At 40.1% G+C, this 27,741-nt stretch overlaps 1 protein-coding gene across 1 annotated transcript in view; it reads left to right on the top strand.

The window, feature by feature from the left end:
- tmem104 (transmembrane protein 104) overlaps nt 1-27,741 on the top strand; it is a 52,509-nt gene that overhangs the window by 925 nt on the left and 23,843 nt on the right. The window contains exons 2-8 of the mRNA XM_035180508.2: nt 670-736; nt 2,206-2,327; nt 3,263-3,344; nt 6,424-6,517; nt 7,560-7,643; nt 13,851-13,950; nt 16,064-16,160. Of these exons, the coding sequence (XP_035036399.1) occupies nt 692-736; nt 2,206-2,327; nt 3,263-3,344; nt 6,424-6,517; nt 7,560-7,643; nt 13,851-13,950; nt 16,064-16,160 (624 nt within the window). The 5' untranslated portion in view covers nt 670-691. The remainder of the gene's footprint in view (nt 1-669; nt 737-2,205; nt 2,328-3,262; nt 3,345-6,423; nt 6,518-7,559; nt 7,644-13,850; nt 13,951-16,063; nt 16,161-27,741) is intronic.

Below are 27,741 nucleotides of genomic sequence, written 5' to 3'. Positions count from 1 at the left end.
AAAGTACTCGTACACAAACTGAAGTAATTTCACAGTTATTAGATTTAAATATGTGAATTATTGATATAAATGATTTAGTACCAATGCCATATCAATGTGCAACATTAAGGCTTTAACTTGCTCAAGAAGCTTTTTGTTTTCAAATGAAAACTTCCCCTGATGCAGGTTTAAATGAAACCTTAAATAAGTAAATCAAATGTGCTTATTAAAACAACACAACCATTGTGAACAGAGAATGTGCAGGTAGGAACAATACAACCATATGTAAAAAAAAACAACCCATGTCACATGTTGACAACATACAACAACAACAACACAAGACAATTGGAGTAGAGCCACAGTGGAGCATAGAATGTCGTTGACTTGTCACGTTGACCCTGAATGTCTTACAGTCAGGACAAAATATCAGTTTTGTTAAAGCACGCAATTTGGCGACAGTGAATGAGCCCTAGCAGCTCATGCGGTTATTGTACCAACTAAATCACCATGGTTACTATAGTAATTAAACACTTAAACCATCCAACTAACTGTCAGGAATTTTACCACAGTACACGGTGAAACCAGTAACTGTTTCATCCCTTATGCCAATAAAGCAACTATCAGCTTTAAAGAAAGTCAATATGGAAGGCTTAAGTTACCTGGCTGTGTTTTTTTTTTTCCCTCCTTCAGGTGAAGACCTGTGTCATCAACCATGGCGGGTGGAATTACAGAGACCGGGGAACCCTACTCTGCCTTTGTGAGTGTCCTGTGTAATCATGTTATTGATTCCTGAATTCTTTCTGATCACACAAAGGTCAGGGGTCAGATACACATTGAAACAACCCTGCAAAAATAAGATAAAAGCTCAGAAAGGATGTGTTTTGTCTATAAAGTCCTTAGTAGGTTGGAGCTTTGAGGATGTATCAGACTGGATTTTATTTTCTTCAAGATTCATGACTTACTCCTTGTGAAATTCAAGTCCTTAGAAAGGAGAACGGAAGCTTAAAAGTCAACAATAAAATCCTAAGATCTCTCCTCAAATTTACCATAAAGAGAAGCATAACTCAGAGTGACGGGCTCTCTGTTAGTTGTTAGTAAGTCTGGCTGCTGCGGTTTCTAATATAATCTATGCAAACTCTGTCTGGTGAAAAGACAAGAGGAAAAGAACGCATGAAGAACAATCTCGAGGTCTAATGGCTCTTTGAGCAATGAGGGTGCATATGAAAGTGCTGTGAAAAATAAAGAGGAAACTAAATTGCTTACACATCTTTTTTCTTTTTCTTTTTTTTTTACACAAGGCCTCTTTATGGTCTGGACTCGCTTTTGACAGCTGTCCCTGACTTTGCCCACGTCAGCTTGACTTTGCCACAAACGTTAAGTTCCGCTGGTCAAACATTTTTTGTGTCTCTCCGTTGACGACTGCCAGTGGCCGGACCCATCGGTCAATCCATCCCATTCTTGTGAACACGATATCTCCAAACCCCCTTCAGGGAGTTTCTTCAAATTTGGAATAAACAATCATTTGGACTCAGGGGGGAACTGATTAGATTTTGGTGGTCAAAGGTCACGGTGACTATGCAAAAACGCTTTTTGCCTCGTTAACGTGTTATCCTTAGAACGCCTCGAGAGAACCATTTGTATATTTGGCACAACTGTTCACTGAGACTCACTCATACTTTTTGGATTGAATTCTGATCAAAGGTCTCACAAAACGTGTGTTTGGCCTCTTGAACATGATATCTCAAGTCTGCCTTTATGGAATTTCATTAAATTTGGACCAATTGTCACTTTGACTCTTAGATCTCAGTGATCACAGTGACCTAATATAAGTTGGAGACAATTGTATGTAGACTATGTATGTAATTCTAGTTTTCCAGAGGAAGCTTTAAATCTTTAAAGGACTCTGCTACTTGAGCAGGGTAAGAAGAGCTGCCCTCCGTCATCCTTCCCAACGACTGTCTTCATCCACAAGGATGATGAGGAACACTGGATACTTTTATTCTTGAGATTTTGGACTTTACCAAAACATCATTAGATATTTGATATTAATATTACAATATTAGATCACAGAATTTTTTTCTGTGTAATCTCAGTCAGTGAGGCGTCAAAAGTAAAACATTGTCGCAGGTGGAATTTGAAATTCTAGGACACAAGATGCAGTAGAAAGTGAAATTGTGGTCTTCATGTCAGACTTGTGTGAGACTTCACCTTCCATTTCCTCCGCAGGTCGGGCTGGTGTATATGTTCAACCTGATCGTGGGCACGGGAGCTCTGACGATGCCCAAAGCCTTCGCCACAGCCGGTTGGGTGGTCAGCATAGCACTCATCTCATTTTTAGGATTCATGAGGTGAGTCCCGTTCGACCCTAAACTCAGCTTTCCACAACACAGACGACGCCCACTTCCTCAGACCAACATCTGAAATATTTCTTTGTTTATATATAGAGCAGACACTGTATATAATAATAGATGTATGCACTGGGTTCGGAAAGTGCCTGAAACCTGTATTCTCTCGTGTCACCAGCACAGTTTTTTTTAATAGTCTATGAGAAAATGCCTCTACTTCTCACTTGCTTTATAAGATCAGTAAACATTTTCCTAAGGAGTATGTGTCTCAATCTCTAGTTGCATGTCTTTTTCAATACTGCATGATTTTCATTTAGTAAATGATGTTCCCATTTCGATTTCAAGTAGACGATAAAGCCCCGTATGCATTGGGGCATTGATACCATGTAATTGACAGCTAGTACTGTCCAATGGGTGCAGGTCGCAGGTGTAGGTGGGGGTGCAGTGTCCTAAAGATCTCAGTCAGGCTCCACCCCCGCTCGTTGGACAAAATGCCAATCTCGAGGCTTCAAACATCAGCTCACAAACCAATGGGTGATGTCAGGCTGGGATGACACTTGGTTCAGACACAGTTAGACAACAGCTGGTGAACACAGAAGCTTAAGAGCCTCATATTTCCATCAGGAGTTTGTAGATGTTGTTTCTGTTCCCCCCCTTGGTGACCAGCAAATCTGTCTTCATTCAATAGATTTGCCTCTTTTCATATTTACACTCACTTAAGGTGGAAATAAGCATTTTACCATAAAACTTTAATTGATCATTCTGTATGAAAAAAAAAAATTATCAACTAAGTTCCCAACATAAATTTGTTCTGATAATGGAACAGTTTTGATGTCTGACAACCTGCATTATCTGTATTTGACCATTAGTCCTTAAAAGCTCCTTGCTCACCTGTCGTCTCTTTTTGTCTTGTGGTGGTCCCTCTCTCCCCTCACCAGCTACATGACCACCACCTTCGTGATCGAGGCGATGGCGGCGGCCAACGCTCAGCTGCGCTGGAAAAGGAGAGAGCAGGAGGAGGTGAGATGTTAATCTATAGTGTGTGTAAAAACTATTTTTAATTGCATGGTGGTTGGATGGACAGTTCTCTCTGTCAGAATGTCTCCTCTTTCATTCCCAGTCTGATAGTCGTACCTTCAATTTCCAGAATCAGGTCCACCAAGTTCAAGAGTAATGCTGTAGATGAGTTTAAAAGGACTCAAAAGTTGTTAAAAACCAGCGTTTATCGCCAATATTCTGCAAGGAAACTTTTGATATTTGAAGAATTCTAAACAATTTGGTGTATTTGTTACAACAGCAGCTGGTCTGGTTTAGGAAGCTGGGGATCATGGGTAATATTCACCGTTCAGTTGTGTTTCAGTTCAGTGTGGGGATGGCATGAAAACCATGCCATCCCCACATGTGGCTGCAGAGGGTGCTGTTGTTCAATAAAAGTTGCAAACTGTTTACACCCTGCAGGACCTTATTAAAGCATTTATATGAGTTACTTATGTAGGTCAAAGCATGTTTAAGCAGTTGATCACAGATTCAACTTCACTTGTAGTTGTCAGTGAACTGTTGACTTAAGGTAAAGCTGTATTTATGCCTGATGCATGTGGTAGATGGCAGGTCTGCAATCAAAAAGATAAGATAAAATAATATAATTCTTTATTAGTACCACTACGGGAAAACTTTGCCTTCTTCCAGAAGTAATAGAACCTACAATGAAAGCATGAACAAATATCATTAAGTATGAATAAAAAGTACAATGTAAACAGAACATATGCAGTGTAAACAGGATTGCACATATAAGACATTAAAATGGCACAGAAAAATGATTATTACACAGGTAAACATGAGTCTGTGCGCATTACGTCTCAACTAACAATAGAGGGCGGTATCGTACATGCTGAGTCTGCACTGTGAAAAAAATACATTTAAATTTTGTTGTTCTTTGTTTAATTTATCCAAAGTTGACAACATAGTCGTTGTTCTTAGAGAAATGGAATTAAAATTCAAACAACTTTCATCTTCTATGACTGAAAATCCCAAAAGGAAAATTCCTTTTTAATGTATAAACTATACATTTTTGAATTTTATTTAGAAGGGTGTTTTATGGCTCAGTTCTAGCCCAAGTGAAATGTGCCTCCTGCCACACGTCTACAGGACATGTATGACTCAACTCGATTACCGAGCATTCTTCAATCATTTTTACTTTGAACGAGAAAAAGACTTTGTGTCTCCCACGGTGCAGAAACCATCTTGGTTAATGCCAGTGGGTTTCCAGTTGAGGAGTTACGAGCCTGCGGACAATCGCCTGAGCCCCCAACACTCGGCCTTGATTCATGGCTCCTTGACTCCTCTCAGCATTTTCCCTCCCACGTAATGGAAAACAAGGAAAAACTGGAAATGTTTCCCGCTGAATGCTTTTTATTTCTCTCAGCTTGAGCGAAGCCTCTGAACAGAAATATTATTATTACGTCAAAAGCAGAGAACTTAAAAGAGCAGTATTAAACTCTGGTCATGTGATGGGAAAAGATCTTTACAGGAGCCCCCCGACCGTGACTGTGTTTTTAATCTACAGCTGAACGAGGTTTTTTATGTTCAGCACTGGCTGTAGACACTGTCCTCTGCTGGTGGTATGAGCAAAGTGCAACTATATACTTTCGTTAAAGCTCCAAGATGGACTGAGAAATGTTATCCCCAAAATTATAATAAGAAGAATACTTACAAAATAATAATGTAATTGATGGCAGTGCCCTATTTTGAGGGTATTTTATCTCCTAATAAATTTCTTGGAAATTTCCTGGAATTTCCTGTGTTATTTAAACAGTTTGTTGTGTTGAAGTGCCCCATTTGGTCCCATGTTAATTCACACTCAATTTATGATTTATTTGATAATAATAATAATAATAATAATAATTTATTTGTATGGCACCTTTCAAAACAAAGTTACAAAGTGCTTTACAAGTTTGAAACAGGATGGAAACCATTGGACCTTATAAGGTCAAGTAATATAATAGACAGAATAATAAATATAATGAAAATTATTAAAACCCCAGGAATGAAGATAAATGCTAAATAATAAAAAACAATTGCTTGCAATAGGAGTGTAAAAATGATAAAAGGCTTTCCTAAAATAAACACATTTTTATCATCTTTGGATTCTTTATTTTGGTGAATACATTTTAGTCTTGAAATTCCATATGTTGGAATTGTATTTTTTTTTTATCACTGTTGCAAGGGGTTGTTAGAGAGTCTGTTGATGATTACTTGGGGTACTAAATAAATGATAAAAGAATCTAATCTACGATCTCACATGTTTCTATAATATTTCTATAAAACTATATAGGTCTAAAATTAAAGATAAAGTCACTGTTTAAATTCTCAATCACAATGGCCGATGAGTTAATTAATTTCTTTTATCCAGTTCAGGTAAAAGTGTCTCACATTATAATTCACTTTTGTAGTTAAAATTGTGATGTGAAATGTTGGCGTCCCTAAGTCTGTGGTTCATCGGAGAAAACTGCCTCCGCTTCCTCTTCTGATTCACCTGCAGCAAGTGGAAATATAACATTCATCCCAGCCACAGTGGGGAGTCCCACGTTTGCCTAACGCCTGGTGTTTGACCGGATTTCTACTTTCAGACGATTGGTCTGACTTTGTCTGTCGCTAGAAGCTCGTCTGAGTCTCAGCCGTAGCTACTCACATTAATGTGGCGGTTTGTCAAGCTGCCTCTGTTCCATTCCGCTTTGTCACAGAGCCGTTACCTCCCGCCATCGCTCATCGCGTCTCAGCCAAAGTGTCTTGTATTCACTCAGCTGATCACAACGTTCACTGACGGCTCATTGATATTATTCTGGAGAGAAATGATAAGCGATGTGTGAGCACGTGATAGCTGCGAACTGTGACGTCCTCCATTCTCCAAAGTGCTTTCCAGCTGTTGCTAGTAATTTCCAGATGTTGCCTTCCCCTGTGTCACATACATAGCAAATAAACACTGTGTTAATAGCTTGTAAACTCACTGCGGTTTATGCTGAGAAATTAGGAAAAGAGGCAGGTTAAATAGAGCTCCACAAACTTGCATCATCATCCTCATCATCATCATTCTCCCCCTCAGATCAACGACAGCGACTCCACCTCTGAGTATTCGGACGATGATGTTGTGGGTCGAGGTCGATCAGAGCCGGAGACAAAGCCCATCTTGTCTGTTCGTGAGTATCAGTGTTTACAGTCGATAAACGATCGAAATCAAAACACCTTCATTTTCGGGAAAATTATTTGTGTAACTGTTTTCTGACCCATCACTGCTTAGGTTAAAGTTTGATGAAGTGATGCAGAGACAGTGAATAAATCTGCACTTTAAGTTTGTGTGTGTAAATGTATTTCATAAAAAATGTATTTTGAAATAATCAAGATTAGAGCCCGACCAATATCAGGCCATATTCAAACCATCATGAAAAAGAAAAGGAATAATATTTTACATAAACTTCATTATAAATAACACAAATGCAAGTAAATAGAACTTGAATTAAGAAAATACAAATATTTTTATATAAAATGTAAACATAAATACATCAAATATATTCTACATGGTTTATTCTGTACAATAAAAGTTTTCATATCTTTGAACAAAATGTCTGTAAAAGACTCATAAATCGGTCAGACTCTAATCAAGATGTTTCGGTGATCATCAGAATATATGTTATTACTGTTCAAATAACACAACTAACAACTAACAAATATTTCATCCATAAGCTAATCTGTTAATTTTTTTTTTCTATTTTTATAATAAGTAAAAAATGAGAGAACCAATCTGAAATCTCCACATATTTGTCTTTGCTTGACCAAAACCCCCAACATTTAAGTTCTGGGAACCACTGATTAATCAATGATTGACACGTCTGTGAATTCTATGTTTTGTCTGCTGACTAATCGATTTAAAAACATGTTCCTCTAAAATATAACTGCTGGTGCCATCAAATCTCAGTAATTTGTGAAACACTGAAACACTCTATTTATCACTCGTGTAAACATCTTCAGGATTGAGATCACATTGTTTGCTGACTAAAATAACAGCCAAGTAATAGTTATTTATTTTCAGCATTTAAAATGTCAGCAGTGCTTTATATGTTTCATATGTTTGTCCTGATATATATATATATATATATATGTGTATATATTTTAAATCTGTTTCTTGACACCTAAAGTGGCTCCACTGCGACTGGTTATTTACTGCTGGATGTGTTTTCACAGAGAGGTCAGGAGGTCACGTCGATCATTTCGACATCGTGGAGCGGGTGGAGATGGGCCAAATGGCGTCCATGTACTTCAACAAAGGTAATATCCCTCTGGCCTCGAGCTGCTCCTCTCATGGCGTTATTCAATTAACTGCAGACACCGCCGTCATTAGCCATGTGTAACATTTATGGAGGAGTGGTGAAGGTTGTGTGGGATGAATCCCAAAAGATTTTATTTTTTTTCTTTTATGTCCGTTCACAGAGGAAGGCTGCTGGCTGTTTAATTGGATGTAATTCTATATGGATTAATTGCCTTTGGTTGTAATTACCTGTTTCAGACCCCATCAAGGCTGTTAATCTCCCCACTGTGTGTGTGTGTGTGTGTGTGTGTGTGTGTGTGTGTGTGTGTGTGTGTGTGTGTGTGTGTGTGTGTGTGTGTGTGTGTGTGTGTGTGTGTGTGTGTGTGTGTGTGTGTGTGTGTGTGTGTGTGTGTGTGTGTGTAACTGCCTGTGCGTAACTGCCTGTGCTTGTGGCAAATGATAGTGAAGCTTCCACTAGAATGACTTGGGATCTAATGAACCGTCTTCTAACATGGGATGACATATTGAAAGTAGATTCACCTTGAACCAGAGACGGAGAAACATTGTGGCGTCACGTTTCTCTTTTTTATCAGAACATTGTTCTGGCTTTGTCTGCTTGCATTACGCCGACCAGCTCTTCCTAACCACATACAGGCGACTCAACAGTTTGAAGGAATGAAGGAACAGTGAAAGGTCAAAGCTGTGACAACGTCGTGTGAGCAGATTCTTTCTGTCGTTCAGCATGGCGACACTAGGTGGAGCACTCAGCGCGCACACGCACAGAGCAGACCCACAGGTCCACTCAGCTTGTGTTCACACCCACACGTGTGAACGCACTCGTGCATGTTGACATGCAGTTCAGGCTGTCAAAGCTGCAGTGTGCTCCCTCCGATTCACCCTCTTGTCACTCATTCACTCGACTCTCCTGCCTGTTAAAGAAAAAAAAACCTTGCTGATGACCTTTCCCAGCATGAAACGGACAGTGTGCAGGTGAGGCACGTGGAGGTATCGATTGTTAATAAGGAAATGAGTTTTCTCTCCTCTTCTCACTCTCCCCACGCTAAGGGAAAGTGGCGCGGTGAATCATAGATGAATGAGATAGGCTCAGGTCCCGGCACACGCTGAACGGGGAAAGGGGAGAGGACAAACACAGACCTGCTCAGCTCCGACCTGCTGGCCACAATTTGTTTGCACAACTGAAATGTGATTCTAGTAATGATATGATACCTCAGCTTCATCCTAGTGACAACATGATAAAGGTTTTCAATCCCTCACAGAAAATATAAACAGTTAAAAAAACATTGAGATATTTCAAATTTCAAGTGGTGCCTGAATCAAACAGTTGTGCAAGCACTGAATAAAACATTTTTAAATTGGCAAATTGCAAAATGTTACATCTCGAACCAGACCATTGAACCTTTTTATCACTCCTGGCAAGTAATGGGGGCGCTATCGGGATCGCCATGCCCGCCTGTTTGTCTGTCCGTTTGTCATCCTTTCGAGCACTTTCACACCTACCTAGTTTTAGTCCAAACCAAAGTTAGGGGTTCATGGTCTGGACAAATGGACCAAAATTGAGTCAGACCAAAAGTGGTGATCTTTGTCCAGATCAAACTGAACTATGGTTTGGTTTGTTGGTGGCGTGATAACACTTTTTTGGATAGTTTATCTGAATGGAAATCTGTCCTCTTTTTAAGTGAATGGCTGTGCAGTTTGTTAGAAGTGACAATTTAATCCAAACCATCTCCAGGAAACTGCCCTGAATGACAAGGGGTTTTGCTTGTGAGGAGACAGATGTGAACATTTGATAGCCACAAAATGAGTGGGGGGGGGGGCAAACTACAGCTAGTTCTTCATGCATTTTAGGAGCTAAAAGACAGGAAAGAGTCAAACAAGTCTATTTTACTCTGCTGGATTTACAGGTTACATTAAAACAGTTTAAACACCACCTCCCAACTCTTCACAGGTAATAAACTGGGGGCGTGATTGCACACTGTCTTTCTGTCCTGCACCTTCGCAGGCAATTAAAAGCATCTCTCCTGCTTAGAGGGCGTTTGACTTCCTCCTGGGCTGAAATTGATGTGGCAGCGGTGCAGCAGACTTGGAATAAGGCCACGGCTGTTGTATGAGCCTGACCTGCAGCCACTGACAGGAATGTTGATGGGGGGGGGTATTTGCACCACTGTGTAAAGGTGTTACTGTAACCTTCACATTCATGATTTGTAAGTTGATTAGAAGACGTCTTTGGCTAAAGTCAGAAAGAGAGCGAACGCTTGAACACCGTCCTTGCATCAGCATTTCGTCTCAGCTGTTCTTACCTCTTGTGACGTGATGTGGCGGTTCAAACAGCGGCTGTGCAAACAACTGGCTCGCTTCTTCAACATGAGCGCTCCTTCCCCTGACATACGGAGGACCACGGCAGCGAATACTAATTCACTCCGCTTTAACCCAGGCTTGCGTCTCCTAATTAGAACCAAACATGGGCACATCCATTTTTAATACTTCAGTGACTTTTACTTAAATGTCATACTTGTGCATTGAGAGCACTGGCAAAATGGATCCAGGGGTGCAAGAGCCTCCGGGAAGATAAATGGACATGTTTGCTTCAGCTTGCAGCCCAATCATTTTCCATAAGCCACTGCTATAATAGTTTTCAGTGTCAGCTTCATAAAAGATGTACTTAAATTTTCAGGGAGTATATGTTATAACGGCTACAGCTATGATCAAGCCAACAAATGGATTTCACAAGTTTAGTCTCAGGAAGGAAGTATGCTCCATGAAAACTTAATTTTTTCTGAAAATGGAACTGAGTGAAGCCTATGTTGTAGCACTATTCAGAACTTTCAGACCTCAACTCTGCTTCCTGATGGATCGAAGATTACGACTCACCTAGCGGTAGTATAGAAAGTACTCATGTATCAGAGGGAAGCTAATTTCTCCTCTTGCTCAAGATCTAAGAATCGGTATTGCCAATATAGACAAAACAACAAAATTGCAATGCTTTTAAGTGTTAACCCACCGTGACGTCTACCACTGGTGTTTGAGTTGCTGTTTTGTAGCCTCGAGTTTGGCATTTTGTCCAGCGCCATCAACCAGAAGTAACCATATTCGGAGGAGTGGGGGGTGGAGTCTGACAGCGAGTCTACTCTCTAGTTTCTACTGTTGGAAACACAATCAAACCAATCAAAGGTTTGGAGGCAAACCTAAGAACTTGGACGTGTTATTTCTGTGTCACAATCAGAGAATTGAAAAATGGCAACTAACATGAATGTGATTTACGCGACAATGCAGTATGTCACTTGAAATACCATATTATTATTACTATTTATGTGAAAAAATTAAGCTTGGAGCTGCTTACTGCAACTGAAGATTAGGACGTGGATGAAGACATAACAAAATGTTTGTTAAAAATGAACTGTGTCGAATTTATCAGGTGCCAAATCTCTCAAAAATCTGTTTACCTTGAAGAAAACGAAACCAGTGGTGGTCCGGCTCTGACTAAGTTCTGAAGTTTTATTCTCCTTCCCAGTAATCCTTAGATGCACAAAAGTGAATTCCCAGTCGAACAGATTCACTCTAATGATTCCTCTGTCACACAGACTTGCTTTGTTGTCAAGGTAGACCTAAATTATCCATTTCTAATTCCGCACTGTCCTATTTACTTGTTTTTGGAGACCAGTTGTTAATGAGTTTGCCGCCTCTGGGACAGGCTCAATTTAGATTTTATTTTTTAATCTCAGTTCATCAGATTTACACTCTGATGTTCCCACAAGAGGCAGAATTTTAATATAAGAAGATGGATGTAAATGAGGTGAAATTCTTTTAGTTCCTAATTTCAGAGGCTTTAAATGTGAGAATGGTTCTAATAAGAAATTTGTCACCAAACAAGACTCGCTTTACATCACAGTTACATAAATATTGTCTTATTCCTATGATGTAATATACAATCGTGGCAGTAAATCAATGGCGTTGAGTCTTTACACGATAATAAAACTGCCTTTCCCTGTTGTGCACTTAACTAAATAGTAGCTTTTTCCTGCTGCTCCTCACAGCCAGGTTGTCACGTCCGCTGTCAGTCAGTGTTGATGGATAGTTCTGCATTTTCACAGCCATACCAAACACCAGGGTTCTACGTGAAGACCCAATTCGCAGCATTTTGTCCTTGTAGCTTCGGTTAAACGAGAAATATTAGTTACAGCGTTGTGGAGGCCTGCATCCCTGTGGTCACGCTGCGCTCTCGCCTTGCCAGCAGAGTACAGTACGTCCCGTCTCTGCTATCTGCCACTGAGACACTAATGTGCCTCGTCCATGTTGTGCCACACGGGACTGGGAGGCAGCGAAGGGAGGGATTTGTGTATTCTCATTGTCTCAAGCTTAAAAGATGCAGCAACTTGTCTGGAACATGAACCATACAACCACCAATAACTATAAAAACACAGATTTATTTAACCTAAAATCACAACTGTAATTTTGTTATTATGGATTAATTTAATGAAGCACAAAATTAAAGAATTTTTAAAATATTTTTTAGATGCTTATTCAGGGTTAAATGAAAAGTGTTTTGTTTTTTCCCGATAGAAGATTGACAAAGTCATTTAGTTTTGTGTCAGTCGGTTTGTGTTTAATTGTTTCAGTTTGGGTGGACAACTGTCTGGTGGCCCTCCAAATAACTGGGTGACATACTGTACATTGAGTTCAGATATTTGAATTTGGCAAAAACATGAAATAAAGATGAGCTACGCATTTTACATTTACTCTACTTTCTCCTTCCAATCAGCCGTTTTTTATAACATCAAATAATAAAATTGAAATCAAACATATTAGAAACATGAACCCAAGTCTGTATCGTGCTGCGCGAGTTTAACCAATGTTCCATGAATCGCTTCACCACCAAATACTTTATACTTTGTGCCCAAATAAATGTCTGCGTTGCAGCTTTTTGTTGCTGAACATCTACCATACTTAGAATATGGAGAAAGGTTATCAATGAACTACTCAAGAATCTTTCTGAAACGCATCTAGTCTTCTTTTAATTGTCCTGATTACCCGCGTGCTGACCATAAATCCAGTCTCGTTCTCCAGATTTGGCTGATTTTAAAACTAATCATTAGTTTTACCTCAAGCTAAAGCACCAGCTAATTTTCTGGCCTCCAGTCTCTAATGGTGGATTTTTTTGTTGTGAATCTATTAACAGCTTTTTTTTTTAACAACTAAATGAATGGTTGTTTATGAGGCTGCCAGTTCCGTATGTTTTCTACTGTTTGATAGGCACCCCCAGCCCTTTATTCATAAAGGAACCAGTGCAGCCTGAAAAGCTGTAAATCTGTCACTTTTTATGTCTTTTTAATGGACTCCATGCTCTAATTTCCTTGGCAGTAATGAATTAGCTGAGAGGTCCGGTTGGACGGTTGAACCCCTCCCCCCCCTCTTCTGAGAATTCAAGAGCCTGATGGATGTGTGGCGTCCTGTGATGATGTCTGCTTGTGAGAGCTTTCCATCTTGGCTTGGCAAAGGCAGTTGTGCCGGGCCTGCCAGTCGAGTGTGTGGCTGAGGGGGTGCAGATGGTAAAGAGCTTGTCACTGTGAAGAGCAATGGCTGACGAGTAAAATGTTCCTTCATGTAGTGGTTGCTTTAAAAAAATTCATGTTAATAATACTTATCATTGGACCAATACGATGTCCCAGAAAAGCGATGGAGGGATTCATGGTCCACCAGCCACATTTCATGACCAAGCCTTTAGACAAGAAGGGTTTCAAGAGACTTTGGGGGCCCCAGGCAATAGGGGTGGAAGGCCTTGACTTTCCGCTACAAAAGTTGTGTTCAAACTGTTATGGTTTTTATTTAAGATCAATTCTAATAGGATCATGTAAACAACAATCTTCTGAGAGTTGGGGGCTGTCCACTGGTCTATTTTCAGAGGGGGGCTCAAGGGGGTTCTCACAAAATTGTCATTGCCATGGACTAATGTAGTCTGCTGTTCTCTGAAGGGCCCCCTCTCAGCTCGGGGAGCCAGTCAATATTCTGCTTTGCCTACGCTGTTGCAAAGGCCCTGGTTTGGACGGCTGACAAAGATGAAAAACGTCTTTGTAACCTTGTAAACGTCAAGCTGTTTCATGAACCTTGATTTAAGTTGAAGTTGGCACACATCCCTCATTCAGTCATAATAACTTTATATAGATATAGATATCATATATCATGTCTGTATCTTTTTCATTCTTGTCTTTCAGTCGGTGTCAACATGTTCTACATCTGCATCATAGTCTATCTATACGGGGACCTGGCCATCTACGCAGCAGCTGTGCCTATATCACTAATGGAAGTGGCCTGGTAAGACTAATTTACTCACTTTATCTCATCTGTTCTCTGTTTTATTGTGAAATAAAATAATATATTTTATATACATATATGGATGGATGGATTTTATAGATGTTCTCCTTCAAGAACATTTGGAACATTTGCTAATCTCCATTTTGGCACAGCCTTCTTCGTCTTGTTGGCTCCTGTGCCCTACTTTCACCTTCTGAACTCCAGATTGAGACAATAAAGCTTTGCTGACAGAGGCCTTTAGGCCTGCTGACCTCATACTGGTGCTCCCGACATCTGAGTCATGTTGACTTGCTTCCAGAAACGTTTTTATTGCAAGTCTGTTGGCCAGACGGAGTGAGAATAAAGTATTTCATATAGTTACAGACTCTACCCTTCAGAGCCTGGACCACAGAAATAGCCGTTCCCCCTTTAGTTTTTAGGGAGATGATTTTTTTTTTTATAGTGTGTGATGGTTAAACCTTCTGACAGGGATATTTTTTTATAGTTTCAGACAGTTTCAGAACTCTCAGCTTTTACACACAGTATTATACTTTCTATATATATGTTTGATGAAACTAATAAACTTGCTCTCTACACTAATTGAATTGGAGAAGTTTGGAAATTCAGCTGGCCCTGTTTTGGCGTGATAACTTCGAGTCTGCTTCTTAGCCTGGACGAACAGAAACAAAGACGCAGACCCCCAGGTTCTCTCCTTGACTGGATGTTATCAGTCATGACCTGACTACCAGCGGTGAATGCAAAGCATTGCTTACACTTACTGGCAGTAACCGTGCCACCTCCCCGTTGCTCCAAGAAAACTACTCACCATTGCTGTTCCTTGTTCGTAGCATTTTTGTAACTCAGTAATCACCTGCACAGTGAACAATCTGCTTGTTGTTTCTCAACATGACCACTGTATGTGAATGGTCATGCGATATGTGGTACAGGTGTGTTTGTCTTTTCTGATATGGAGCTAAAATGCTTGTCTGGACTGAAGCTGATTTTGTTTTTGTAATTAAATCGTATCAGTGTTGTGAAATATTCTGCTGCTGGTTTCTCCTGCTCTCTCTCATCGTCCCTTCTGTGTTTTGATGCAGCTGAACTTATGATTTACTGATCTCATTAACATCTGAAAGAGCATTAGAATACTGATATAATTGCAGGTTATTAACATTCATTGTTAATTCCTGCTCTTGAAACACAGAGCTAATCAAAGTATTATTATGAGATTTCCTAACCACATATAAATATAATTAAAAACAGCAGCATTGCCAAACTGGAACTAAACATCACATGCTTTCATTACAGAAAAAGATTTATTTCCAAATTTAGTCCGTAGACTTTAAATAACGATGGATGACATGACAGCTTCCAAAAGTGAAGCCAAAGCATCTTGATCGCCTCGAGGATGTTTTTGTCCACCCAACCTGAACCTGCATCACAATTAAACACAAACAGATTCACAAAAAACGAAATCTCTTTGTATATCGTACGTCTTCTAGTGAAAACAGACTCGTATCATTTGACCCTGCGCAAGTATTAAAGCAAGTTTCTTTCATTTCCTGCTTTACTGTATTAATTCATAATAAAAAAAAAATGACAGGGTGATTTTTAGTTAGAAAAGTCACTCTGCCCTCTTTTTACAATTGTTGTTGTAACAAAGCTGTTGTACCTCATCCGGCCCTCTGGCAAAGCACACTGATGCTGTCTTATCGTGTTAAATTCTCCACCACCGTGGTCAAACCCCCGCTCATCTTCCAGCAACAATAAATGTGAGACGTAACTGAGACTTCAGAAGGAGTTTTGTTCGCCTGAAGGCACAAACTGCAGACTTATTTGTAGCATGGGCAGCACCACCCCACTTGTCACGCAGCAACGATTGGGTTCGGGATTGCTTTTGAATCATACCCTCTAAGTTTTCCCAACCTGCGCCACCTGCAGCAGCATTTCCTTCAGCGGATCTGTCTCCTGTTTGTGATAATACTCAGAAATTTGACATGACAAGCTGTAATAAGAGTTCAGACAAAAGGCTTAAATGAGCAATAGGGACAATCTGGTGTGTGAATCAGTTTCAGAAGGTAAAAAAGTGGTGAAACATTAAGCTCTGTTTGTTTGTGCTTGTGTTCCTGTGCAGTGGAAACCACTCGTGCAGCGCTGGAAGTGTCAAGTACAACGACACAGACCCGTGCTGGGGCTCCGTCACAAGGAAAGATGCCTACAGGGTGTTCCTGGTAAGTCCTGATTCCTTGTCACAGCCACATTCACATCCCCTTGCCTCAGTTTCTCATGCAGTGAGTCTAAAAGACACTTGACCTTTAACTCACCTCCTTCTTTCCAGTCACAGCAACTGGTCAAAATGAGCTCAACTTTTAAGACAACATTAAAATGCCAGACTTCACATATTTAATTGCTAACTTGTCAGTCTTCATAGTTTATATGACAACTCTCTGCAGCAGATTTTATGAGCTGTATCTAATTTATGTTCATTCCATGAGTCAGACAATGGAAAAAATTAAACTCTTTGCAGTTTTCAGTTTTTTACACTCTCTGCAAACCACTGCCTGCACTATTTATTTTTTTATAATTCTTTTTATTATCTTTATTTATTATATTTATCAAAACTCCCTAAAAAATGTTTAGAATAGAAATGAACACTCTCTTTGTTACTTCCACTGTTGAAGTTGCTCTCATCATAATTTTTTGGTTAGTCAGTAGCATTACACAAAAACTACTCAAACAATATTTATGCAAATAATTTTGTGAAAAGGTGGGGCATCTACCACGAAAGGAGTGGATGCAGATAAATAGAAACCCATTTTTTACTTTATTTAACTTCCATGCAGTTCATTGTTTGCCTACGTTTCCTTTGTGACTTACTGCTGCGCAAACTCGGGCTCCAAATAACGTCATTGGCGTTATTCTCATCCTCCCTGCTCTCGCTGTCTCTCTCCTCCCTCCTCCCTCAAATATCCAAGATATTTTGGAGTCATTTCTGGATAGTGGGAGGAAGTGAAGACATGTTGTCCATCTTAATTCACAGTCTGTGATAAGATACAAATACTTTGTAGCTTTCCATGTACTATACAGTAGGTCCCATGTTGCTGCAGGTGAAACGTTAAAGAAGATGGGCAGCATCATGTCCTTCACTTAACTGTTTTAACATAGGTAGTAAACAATGCAAATACAGCTTGTTTTCTTAGAGGGTTTCTCCTCTCTGAAGGTTTTCTGGATGGTGTTTAGGAATACTCTTTTGACCCAAACTACGCTAAACACACTTTCCGGAAGACGGTGTAATGGGCCTCGCCTCGTCCGCATTTCTCTCAGATTCAGCTCTGACGATATTTTCTGTCCTCTAAGTGACAACCCACCTCCGCAGCCCCGCAGGAAGCGTTTGTGTCCTTGAAGTCCGACTCGAGTCAAACTCTGTGATTTCCACTGGAGCTGTAACTTTGCACAGCGACAGTGATAGATGTGCTGATCCCCTCCCATATAATTTCTCATCCTCCCTGCCCTCGCTGTCTCTCTCCTCCCTCATCCCTTTTAACGGAATGAGCCAAAATATGAACTTTTCCCCTTCTTTACCTCCTATGGGATAAGCCTCTTGGTGTGTGTAACCAAACTGAAATAATGCTGATTTGTAAGCTGTGGTCAGTTTGTTTACACTTGCAGTTTTGCAGACTAATTTCCCATGTTTCATCATGAGCGCTGAGGGAAATAGATTTGTTACACTGAAGAATATTTTTACTACTTAACACTGACAAATAGGGATGCACTGATCTGACCTTTTTCTCCAATTATACTGATACTCTTGGCCATAAAAGAACGCTCCATTGCCAGTGCAAACATTTTCTCCAATTTTCAAATCTGAAACCTCTGTGTGAGGAGCGTTTTTAGGGGTATATATTTCCCCGGAACTTAATTTAGACTAGTCTCTTTGGTGGAAACACCAAAACAAAAGGTTCTATATTTCCTGGGTGGAACTATATTGGAGATTTTATTTGCTTTATAGTCAGTATTTGGCTGCCAGATTTTACACTGCAGTGGTCTCTGTTTGTGTCTTGTCTTCAACGTTGGAGATAAAGCTGCAGAAAAAAAGAAAGCAATTAACTAGTGTCTGTAAATGTGTCAAGTTAAGTCACATTTATTGATGTAGCTCATTTAAAAACAACAGTAGTTGACTCAAAGTGCTTTAGAATAACAGCGAATGAAAAAGCAACAGGAGTCACATGATAAAAAGATTAATTTGTGCAACGATAGAATCAAATCTGGGAGGAGGAACTGGACGGATTAAAGATAAGATTTGATTCAACGTAATAAAGATAAATAAATAAAATAGGGTAATGATGGTAAAAGAATTATAAGATGAAGATATAAAAAGGTGTTGTGACCTAAGCAATGGATGCAGTAACTCATTATTTAAATGCTGATGGATATCTAATATTTAGTTTTTTTGTTTTGATAGTGCGAGATTTTCATGGTATCCTTATATTTTATTTTCGTCCTAGTTGACATTTACTGAAAATCTAAAATCACGGAGCTGTGTTCAAACATTCAGTGGGTCCTCTCTTCACCTATCTTGTGTGTATATGTGTGTGTGTGTGTGTGTGGCTTCAGGCCTGAAAGAGGCTGCCCAGACTCTGAATGATGACTCTAAATAATTGACTCTTTCTCATCAGCTGCGCTCTGCCCTACGGAAAGAGCCGTCAAAACCTGGTCCAACCCGGATCCACCTGGGCTCCTTTTGTATTCTCGCCCAGGTTTACACGGTGCCCTTCTTCCACAGTGTCATCCCTTTCTTTAACCCACCATTTTCACTCAGCTCTTCCTGAGGTGCAACGTTTCAGAGGGTCATTCAGAGAGGCCACGCACAAAATTGGAAGCAGAAAAAAACTGATTTCTATGATGACCTTTATTGGTTTTTGGAAGGTGGGCAATTACAACCTTTTTTTAATATCAGTCCCTCTGAAGTGAGATTTGTCTTGTGTCCTCCCGATCCATCCCTCCTGAATGACTCACAGGGGGATTTAGGAGGAACTAGGAGATACATTTTCAGTAACATTGACTGTGTGTATTGTAGTTTCAAAGGACCCACAGAGTGGCAGATCATCCCCTGTGTGTGTTTCCACACACAGGGGAGGCGGTAATGCAGAAGACTACACAACAAGAATTAAATCAAGCAACACTAGAACAACAGTAAGCATGGTGGAGATTCAAATTCCTATTCCTGTTTAAGAGACAAAGACTTGTAGCAGAACATATATATAACATTAAAAATATTCAATTTAATGTAAGGAAACATACTTTTGGAGCTATTGCAGAGATTGACCAACTGAAATAAAACACTGGCGTACTTAACCCCCAAAGCTTCTGTACTTTGGTAAAGTACCACACCCAAAACAGAGACTTTTTCCCCGGTACCTAATTTAGACCTTGAATAAAAGCTTTGAATACAAAGTAGGAGCCATTGACACAGACATAAACATCATCATCCTCAGCATAAGCCAAGATTTTGTGTCGCAGACCTTGATTCAAATTTACTGTGAATGTGAAGCTGCAGTAAAGAGCTAGAGTTGTAACTGATATTCTCACGACTCCAGGATTTATTCATCTTATGGAGTTTTGCTATTTTTTTAGTAGAGATATTTATTTTTAACAATATGATGGGAGCAAATTAAGGCAAAATATTGTAACTCTTTTGTGAGTTATAATTCTACATTCTGTCCAATAAGACTGAGCATAAAATTCTTGAATTTCATCTGAACCTCATTGTGCATACACCGTACTGTACAGTGAATTAATATACACCGATGGATCGCCTTGGTTGTGTCCATGGGAACCACAGGGAGTGACGGTAGAGACATTACTGCAGCCGTAACATTTTTAGAGTTTAGAAAATTTCGAGAGATTAAAGAGCAGCCCGATTATGGTGTTTCTATAAAGAGCTTTAATCCCTTTGTGGGTGATTGGGGCTGAGGGAGGGAGGAAGAGAGAGAGAAGAGAGGCTGATGTCACAGCGCTTTGGAGAGGCAGAGAGATTGAGTCCTCCAGGAAAGAATGGAAAACAAATTGTGGTAATTCTATGGGCGTTCTCAGGCCTGAAGGTCTGAACCAAGGTTCATGTCTTTGTTTCATTGTTTACATTGGATCTGGTTAGTATTGGTGTCACATGTAATTTAGGGAGCGGACAAAATCATTTTTTATGACATACGTACATCCTGCCATCATCAGCTTCATAGGCTGTGTCTTCCTATCCTTGACATTGATTGGTTTGTCTGATGTCACCGTCTTGTCAGTTTGGCAGGTAGTAGTCTTTCTATTTGAATGGAGAAAATGAATGAACCGGTTCATTAGGTTAATTTGGTTGCTGCTGTTATATCATTATGGGTTTACTACCAGCATCACAAACTTCCGGCGCAATTCTCCAAACTAGTTCCAATGCACCAGATGCACAGTTCAGACATTATATTGTCGGAGGTTTGGACTGCAAGCAAGACAAGATGCTTCCTCTTCTTTTTCTTCTTCTATTGTTTAATGCTGTCTCGACTTTCTGCAAAAGTCCTAACTATCCAGACTGATGCCACCTCTTGTGGTCGGACAAAATTTTGGTCTGTTGGTCCAAACTGGGGTCCAGGGCACCTTTCACACCTCTTATTGTAGTTCGGACTAAAATGAAAAGTCAGAAGGTCCGTACCAAGCGAGGTATGTGTGAAAGCACCCTTAGGTGTGGCTACTGCCCCTGTACGTATCAGTAGACCTTTACCAACAGCACTACAGCACTGAGTATAAGTGAGGATATCATTAAGCATTAATCCTAGTATAGTCCGATTTTGAGTTTTGACACTATTTTCAGTTTGTTGTTAAATATGTCAGTGTGTATTCATCAGTCCAGTGTTTCTATTCAGCCTGTCGCTCCCAGTGTCTTAGCCTGAGAGTTTTTTTCTTTTTCATCGGACCCCTGTTTCTCACTTTAATGTTTATTTCAAGTGTGTTTTTTGTGTCTTCAGGCATCGGGCTTTTTTTTAAGTTCCACACCTCAAGCATCATGTGTCAGTCACATCAACTGAGTGTCAGTCTTGACACTGATGCACGGACGACAGGGAAACTGGGATAAATGTGCTGTTTCCTCAAACTATATAAGCTGCCCTCTGCTTGTGATGTCCACAGCAATCTACCCAGTTCCGTCATGTTGACTTTTTCTCATCCTTCAAAGGCCATAAGTCACCACGGAGTGAGGTTCACACTGAAATGCACATCACGCTCTCATTATAGTTGGTGTCGTCATTTTTATAAAGACCTCTGTGCTGAATTCACATCAAGACGGACTAATAACTTCATGGTAATAAGTCTCGAGGCAGCCCAGTTGATATTTCATCAGGTCAGATCTTTGACTTAATCTGTATTGACTTTACACAGCAGCACTATCAGCCATGGACATGCTCACGCCAGCCATTTTCTCCTTCCGAGCTTCTAAAAGCTCTTAAGAAGATCAATTGACCGTGGTTTTCTCTTGATTGATTCTCTTGTTCGCTGCTGGAGTGGACAGCTGTGGGCTTTTCTTTCAATATCTATGATATTTGTTGGCTTTGGGGGTGTGAAAATGAGAGATGACTGAGGCCATTGCATAACAGAGCCCTCAGTGTTGATCCTGGCCCTTTACACAACTCTGATTGAAAAGATTAAGGGGCTGTGCAACAGAGGAGCCTTTCTGGGTCTTTGTTCAGCTCCAGCAGAGAGTCCCGAGACCTCAATTAAACTTCTCTGTCCTTGATTGTCCCCTGCTAAGTTTTCTTTTAGAATTTCACTGCAGGGGCTTCGTCACAGTGGCTAACCAAGCAGCGGTTGGTACCCTCCACCCTGCTAGGACAATTTAAATGGCTGATTTATTGTTCTCCCAGTAAGTAGGAAGCAATGGAAAAATCAATGCAGTACAAGCGATCAAACACAAACGCTGCATTTTTTGCGTCTTATCTTCATGCAGATGTTTGAATTACTGTGTGTGTCTCATGTATCAAAGTTTTGTTAATTTTTAAGCACATAAATGACTCATCCTGCCACTTTACTCATACAGAGCTGATTGGTTCATCAATTGACTGATAAAGATTTATCCCAAGAAGAACTCCGTTCCCCAGGGAGGCCATCTTTTTACTGCATTGTTTTACCCTGTTACACACTGCTCGTCTTGACTGTCTGTTTCATGTCCGGTTGGACTTTGTTTAAAGCTGCTCATACACTGTGCACAGTGCGAGAAGTGTTATTTGTGAGACTCAAAAATAAATCGTGTGTCTTAGAAACCAGGCTCAAAACGTGCAGTGTATGTCCAGCTCTTAGGATTTTGCAGCGTTCTCAGAATTTAGTAATCAACCAACATTTATTACCGATAGGAATGATGAACAAAACTATGGAAATATAAAGTTAAAGTGGCATTAATTATACAAAACCACATTTTTGAAAGAAAATGACTTTACCTAAACAGTACATTATATGTCCTAAATCTCTTAAGAAACATAAACCTATTTGACTAAGCTCTTTTCATTTAAACACCAATATTGGATCAACTTAACTGACTTGATGACATGTACTTATGAGAAGGATTGGCCTCGTTTTCCATCCCACAGAAACAAAACACACATGGCTGAGCACTCATATTCGATGTGTATAGAGAGGAGGGTATATGCTACAGTCAAGGGGCAGTGACTTTCCCAGATGGTCTAATAGAGATTATCACAGCAGGAAGGAGTGTTTGAGCTGTGATACCACATGGGTGGGGGGGTAGGTGTGGGCTATGTTGTGCGGAGTCCGCTCCACTCAACAGCAGGAAGCCCAATCAGAGTGGCGCATCAGGACGGCTAGGAGATGCTACTGAACTGACTGGTGGTCACTGGTGAGAAGGGGAAGTCGTCAAGGAGACGCACCGGTCATACAGAAATAACTGACCACCTGTTTTCTTTAGATTTAGCTAGTTATTCAGCCCATTGTGTTGGAGCGTGATAAAGTGAATGATTCATTATGATGAGTTTATACTCGATAATGTGTACTGTACACTCGTACATCATGGTTTTAATAATCAGTAATACAGATTTCCCCCCAACAAAAATGTTATCAGATTTTTTCATGTTCAAGGGCATCGTGTGTGTTTGTATGTATGGGGTTTTTAACTTTACAGAACTCTTAACATTCACAAGATAACTTGTATAACACACTAGAGGACCGAAACACTGAAAAAACATCATATGTCTCCTTTTAAATAGTTGGGCTTCTGTATTCCCACCACGCATTTCTCCTCGGAGGGTGAGATAAAGTAAATTTACTTCAGTTGCTCCTTCACTGCTTTAACAAGGTCCTCCCACTGTGATTTCTCTTTCTTTTTTTGGAATGAGGGGGCACGGAGGGGAGACAAATCTACATGCCGCCTGCAAGGTGTGTAAAGCCGGTTATCAGGTACAAGGACGTGTCACAGCGTCGTAATGGTCTCACATGCTGAGGACTAATGAACGTGATTTTCATGAAATGTGCTGCAGATCATGACCACTTTTAAGACGCAGGCAGGTTAACAATAGCCGCCCCCATCGAGACCCTGAGTTACCTTGAGCTAATTTTGTGTCTGGCTTCATGTTGTGTTAAGAACAGCTGCTCAGCTGTCGTCCACTGATCCACTGTGCCCTTCTCCAGAGTTGAGAATGAAATATCCACCGATATAAATTTGTCCTTATTCTGTGTGATTTGTTCTTTTATTTTTTTCATAGGGTTTATCACCTGTTTAAATAGGGAGGAAAGCGTCCCCCTTGTCTTTTACAATAGTTGGGGGGATGATGGGCGGTGTGAAATAGCCTTTGTCCTATTATACCGCAGGCAAATTATCGTTTCTCATTTCCTCCCCAGATATGTCCCGAGCCTGTCATAAATCTTCGCCACGTGCCGTTGCTCGTTATTTTTACCACGGTGGGCGTGTAATGGTCTCCTTTTTTTGAAGAGCAGAACTGCGTATAATGGCTTTTAATCAGGCAAATGTCTCTGAAATAGGAACTTGTTCAAAGTCATTAAGTCTGCAATAAGTAGACGCCCATCTGTGTTTACTCTGACAGGTGACTGTTAGTTCCTTTTGAAAAGGAAGGAACGACTACAAATACATTTTTGTAACAGGTTTGGGTACGTTTATATTCACTTGTTTGGCAGATGACAACTCTAAAGCTTCAGTACAGGAGAAGAGCTTGAGGAAGAACTGTTCAATAAGACAGTGTAAGTGGTCTGTTAGTGAGTGGCGGTGAGATGTGTTAGGAGAGGAGGTGCTCTCCTGTTGATGAACCTTCAAGTGGTTCTGGAAGATAGAGAGTGAGGTTCCTGCTATTCTGGCACCTGGAACAAGTGTCAATCCACTGTGACTTCACCCATTGGTTTGTGAGCTGCTGTTTTAAAGACTTGAGTTTGGCACTTTGCCCTTCAAATGAAACTAGTAGTTACTATATTTGTGAGGGTAGGGGATGGAGCTTGACTGAGAGCTCAAGGACACAGCACACCCACCCACACCTGTGACCTGCACTCATTGGACGGCACTCGCATACATGCATGCTTTATTGTCTATTTGACTCTAAATGGGACAATAATAATTTGCAAAATGATTATGCTGTATTGAAGATGACTTGAAGCTAGAGTTTGAGACCATAACTCCTTAGTAGGTTCATTTTCTCATTGACATAGAAACTCACTTCTTTTAAAACCAGTGGAGTGGCACTTTGCCAGTCATTCCACACAAAAGGTTTCAGGCCCTTCCATCTTGGCTTCACTTTCTGGACAGTCTACGCTCAGTTTTAGACGTATACAGTCTCTGCTCTGGAAGCTCGTTCCACCATCATAGAACACCAAGTGTTTTCTGTAAATGGCTAAAACTGACAATCTGATATTCACTCCCGCTTCATTCAGGGATTAAGCAGCTGTGCAGATGTGAGAGAAACTGAGTTTTAACTACATGATGACATAGCTGTGCGAGAAGGGTTAAGAGCCCGAAAGATATGGAATTATGGGGGCAGATTCAGACACTGATGTTAGGGAATAAAAAATTCACATTCTGCAAAAAATGTCCCGACTAGCTGGGAATATTACTGAGGAGTTTATCTCCAGATGATTAACTATAAACTAAAACATGTCAGAAAAACACATTTTCTATTGTTTTCCCTCAGATAATAGAGATTCATGAATAGATTGATCAGAAAATTATTCCATATGATCAGTGACATCATGAAATCAGTAAATGACATCACGCATTGTTCAAAAATGCATTTTTTCAAGTGTGTCTTATGTAGATTGAAGAATATTAAATTATTATATGGTAGCCTTTGGATGTCCTACTGTTATTTCTCAATGAAATGATATTATTACAATATAGAAAAGTTAGCATTGCCTCATTGGGGTACAACATATAAATCAATATTAAGTTCCGCAACGATGCTGTGCGCTCATAGTTTTAGTTTTTCTGAGTTATCTCTGCTTCATTTTCATTCTGAGCATGTAAACAAGCTCTGTGGTAAATGTGACCCTGCTGATGGAAGGTGAGAGCTCCGTGCACAACGACTTTTTGTCATTATTAAAACCATGCAAGTGGAACATCCTAATCACCGGCTAAATCACACTGCAGATGACCAGTGTGTGATTAACTTTTACACGCGAGTTCTGCCGCAAACAGTCCGGCCGACTCATTACTTGTGCTTGCATATTGAAGCGGTCTTTGGTTGACAGTGATGAGGCCGCGTGATTTAGTGGCACTGCAGTGAAATAAAGGCGTCCCTGCTCCATATTTTTCCCATCAGCTAGGCTCTGTCGTCCAAAGATGAATGTCACACAGTTAATCTTCCCAGACTCTTGTTCGTTGATATTATCCAAAGTCCTTAAACAGCATTATTTTTGAGCCTGGTGGCCCTGAGTCAGAGATGTACCCCAAAATGTATTCTCAGCTCCATTTACTGATCCATATTTATGGGTGTATTTATCCATAAATAAAGAATAATATCCATATATTTATGGATATATTTAAACATCTCTGGCCTGGCTTTATCCCTCCTCCACCTCTGCCTCATTATCATCCTATCTTAAATCCTGTAGAGACGTCTCTGGGGCCACACACAGTGTAGGCTGCAGCGTTGGATGTGTTTCACTTTCACCAACAGTAATATATTTATGAATTTTCTTTGTTTTCTGCAGTAATTTTACATGTTCCTGCAGTTCAATGGATGTACTTTGTCCTAAATATCTAGAGTTACAGATAATAATTCGAGCCACTTCACTAAGCATTAAGCCTTTTTCAGACCTAAATGCATTTTTTAAATGAATGTACATGCAGAAATCATTGGCCATACGTCCTCTTCTGAAGTAGCTCTGCATAAATAGTAGATTAAAAATAATGATAGGAATTGAGTCCAGGTTATTTAAAGATCATCATTGAGATTGTATTCCAACCATCATCTGGAATCAAAGTACAAACCTGTATGAAAAGTCATTTATTTACGTGTTTATATGCAATGTTTTGCCGGATCAGAAGTGTGATCTCTTCCTTTATATTTCCGGCTTGGATGGTGTGGCTCAGCTTCTCCTCACAGCTGTCCTTCAAATTTAAACTTCCACTCCTGATAGACCTTCTGGGTCTCAACCTTCTGGAGCAGCATATGTGCATTCTAGGAAATGATTTCCTCCTCCTTTATTCATTTTCTCCCTCATCTCCTTCAGCTTGGTCTTCAACTCTTTCTCTTTGGCTCTTGCAGACTCCACAGATTGTGCAGCTGTAAAGTTGCCTGCTTAGCTATCTATGTATAAATTATTTGTACCTCTCTATATATATATATAATATAGACCTTTTGATACCTCTTAATGACACTATAAGCTTCTTTGTAATTATTCTGATGGTGATGGGTCTGTTCGCACCCTCCAAAATGCACAGTAACAGATCCCTTAAACCAGACACACATTTTAGTGTTGTGTTATTCATGCAAATCAGCTGCTGCTTACACCATTAGTGCAGTCTCCGTTTTTTAACCCCAAACAATCCTACAATCTAAGTAGCACCATAAAGACCCCAGGTAAGTGCTAATTTATTAGCATGAATATATCTTTGGCTCACACCCTGGAAAAATGTGCATATATTTGCCAAAAAACGTGTGTTTCCAGTGATTTTGTTACATCTGCCAAGGAAGTAACTTTTCATAGTTGTTTGTCAGCAGGATTATGCAAAAAGCCACTGAACCAATTTTCTTGAAACTTGGAACTTGGTGGAAGGGTCAGGTATTGGCCAAAGAAGAACTCATTAACTTTTTTAAAGGATTCTATAGAGAGGCTGGGTCCTTTTTTCACTTTCTTTAACACTGTGGGTTCATGGGTCTTGATTTACAAAGTCAGACATTTAATTTGGTGCAGCTTGATTACATTTTTCGATTTAGATTTATTTGTTATTAGGTTATTATACAAAATGATATCAGGCCTTGACTTGAACAAACTGGCTGAAGGAATGTCCGATGTTATGAATCAGGCCTGATCGGTCATCCACAGTCTGGTTCACTACTTCCTGAAACCTGCATTGTTTATCCGTGTTCGCGTGTGCGTGTCTGTGTGAGTGTGGGTTGGTGTGGGGTAGTTTGTTTTGTGTGTATGTCTTTGAGGAAGTTGAGTTTCTGTAGCTTGACCGAAAGAGCCAGCGGGACGTGAGCAGCCGACAGAGACAGTCACATGAGAGATGGACTGTTGGCAGCAGATAAGCACAGTTACATTCGGTCTTTATGCCTTTTTCATAAAACATAAAAAAATGTACACTCACTCACACACACAGACATG

This window comes from Hippoglossus stenolepis, chromosome 16 (assembly GCF_022539355.2).
Source record: "Hippoglossus stenolepis isolate QCI-W04-F060 chromosome 16, HSTE1.2, whole genome shotgun sequence".
NCBI classification, from domain to species: domain Eukaryota; kingdom Metazoa; phylum Chordata; class Actinopteri; order Pleuronectiformes; family Pleuronectidae; genus Hippoglossus; species Hippoglossus stenolepis.
Note: the sequence above shows the minus strand (reverse complement) of the source record. Positions and strands in the feature narration are given on the sequence as shown.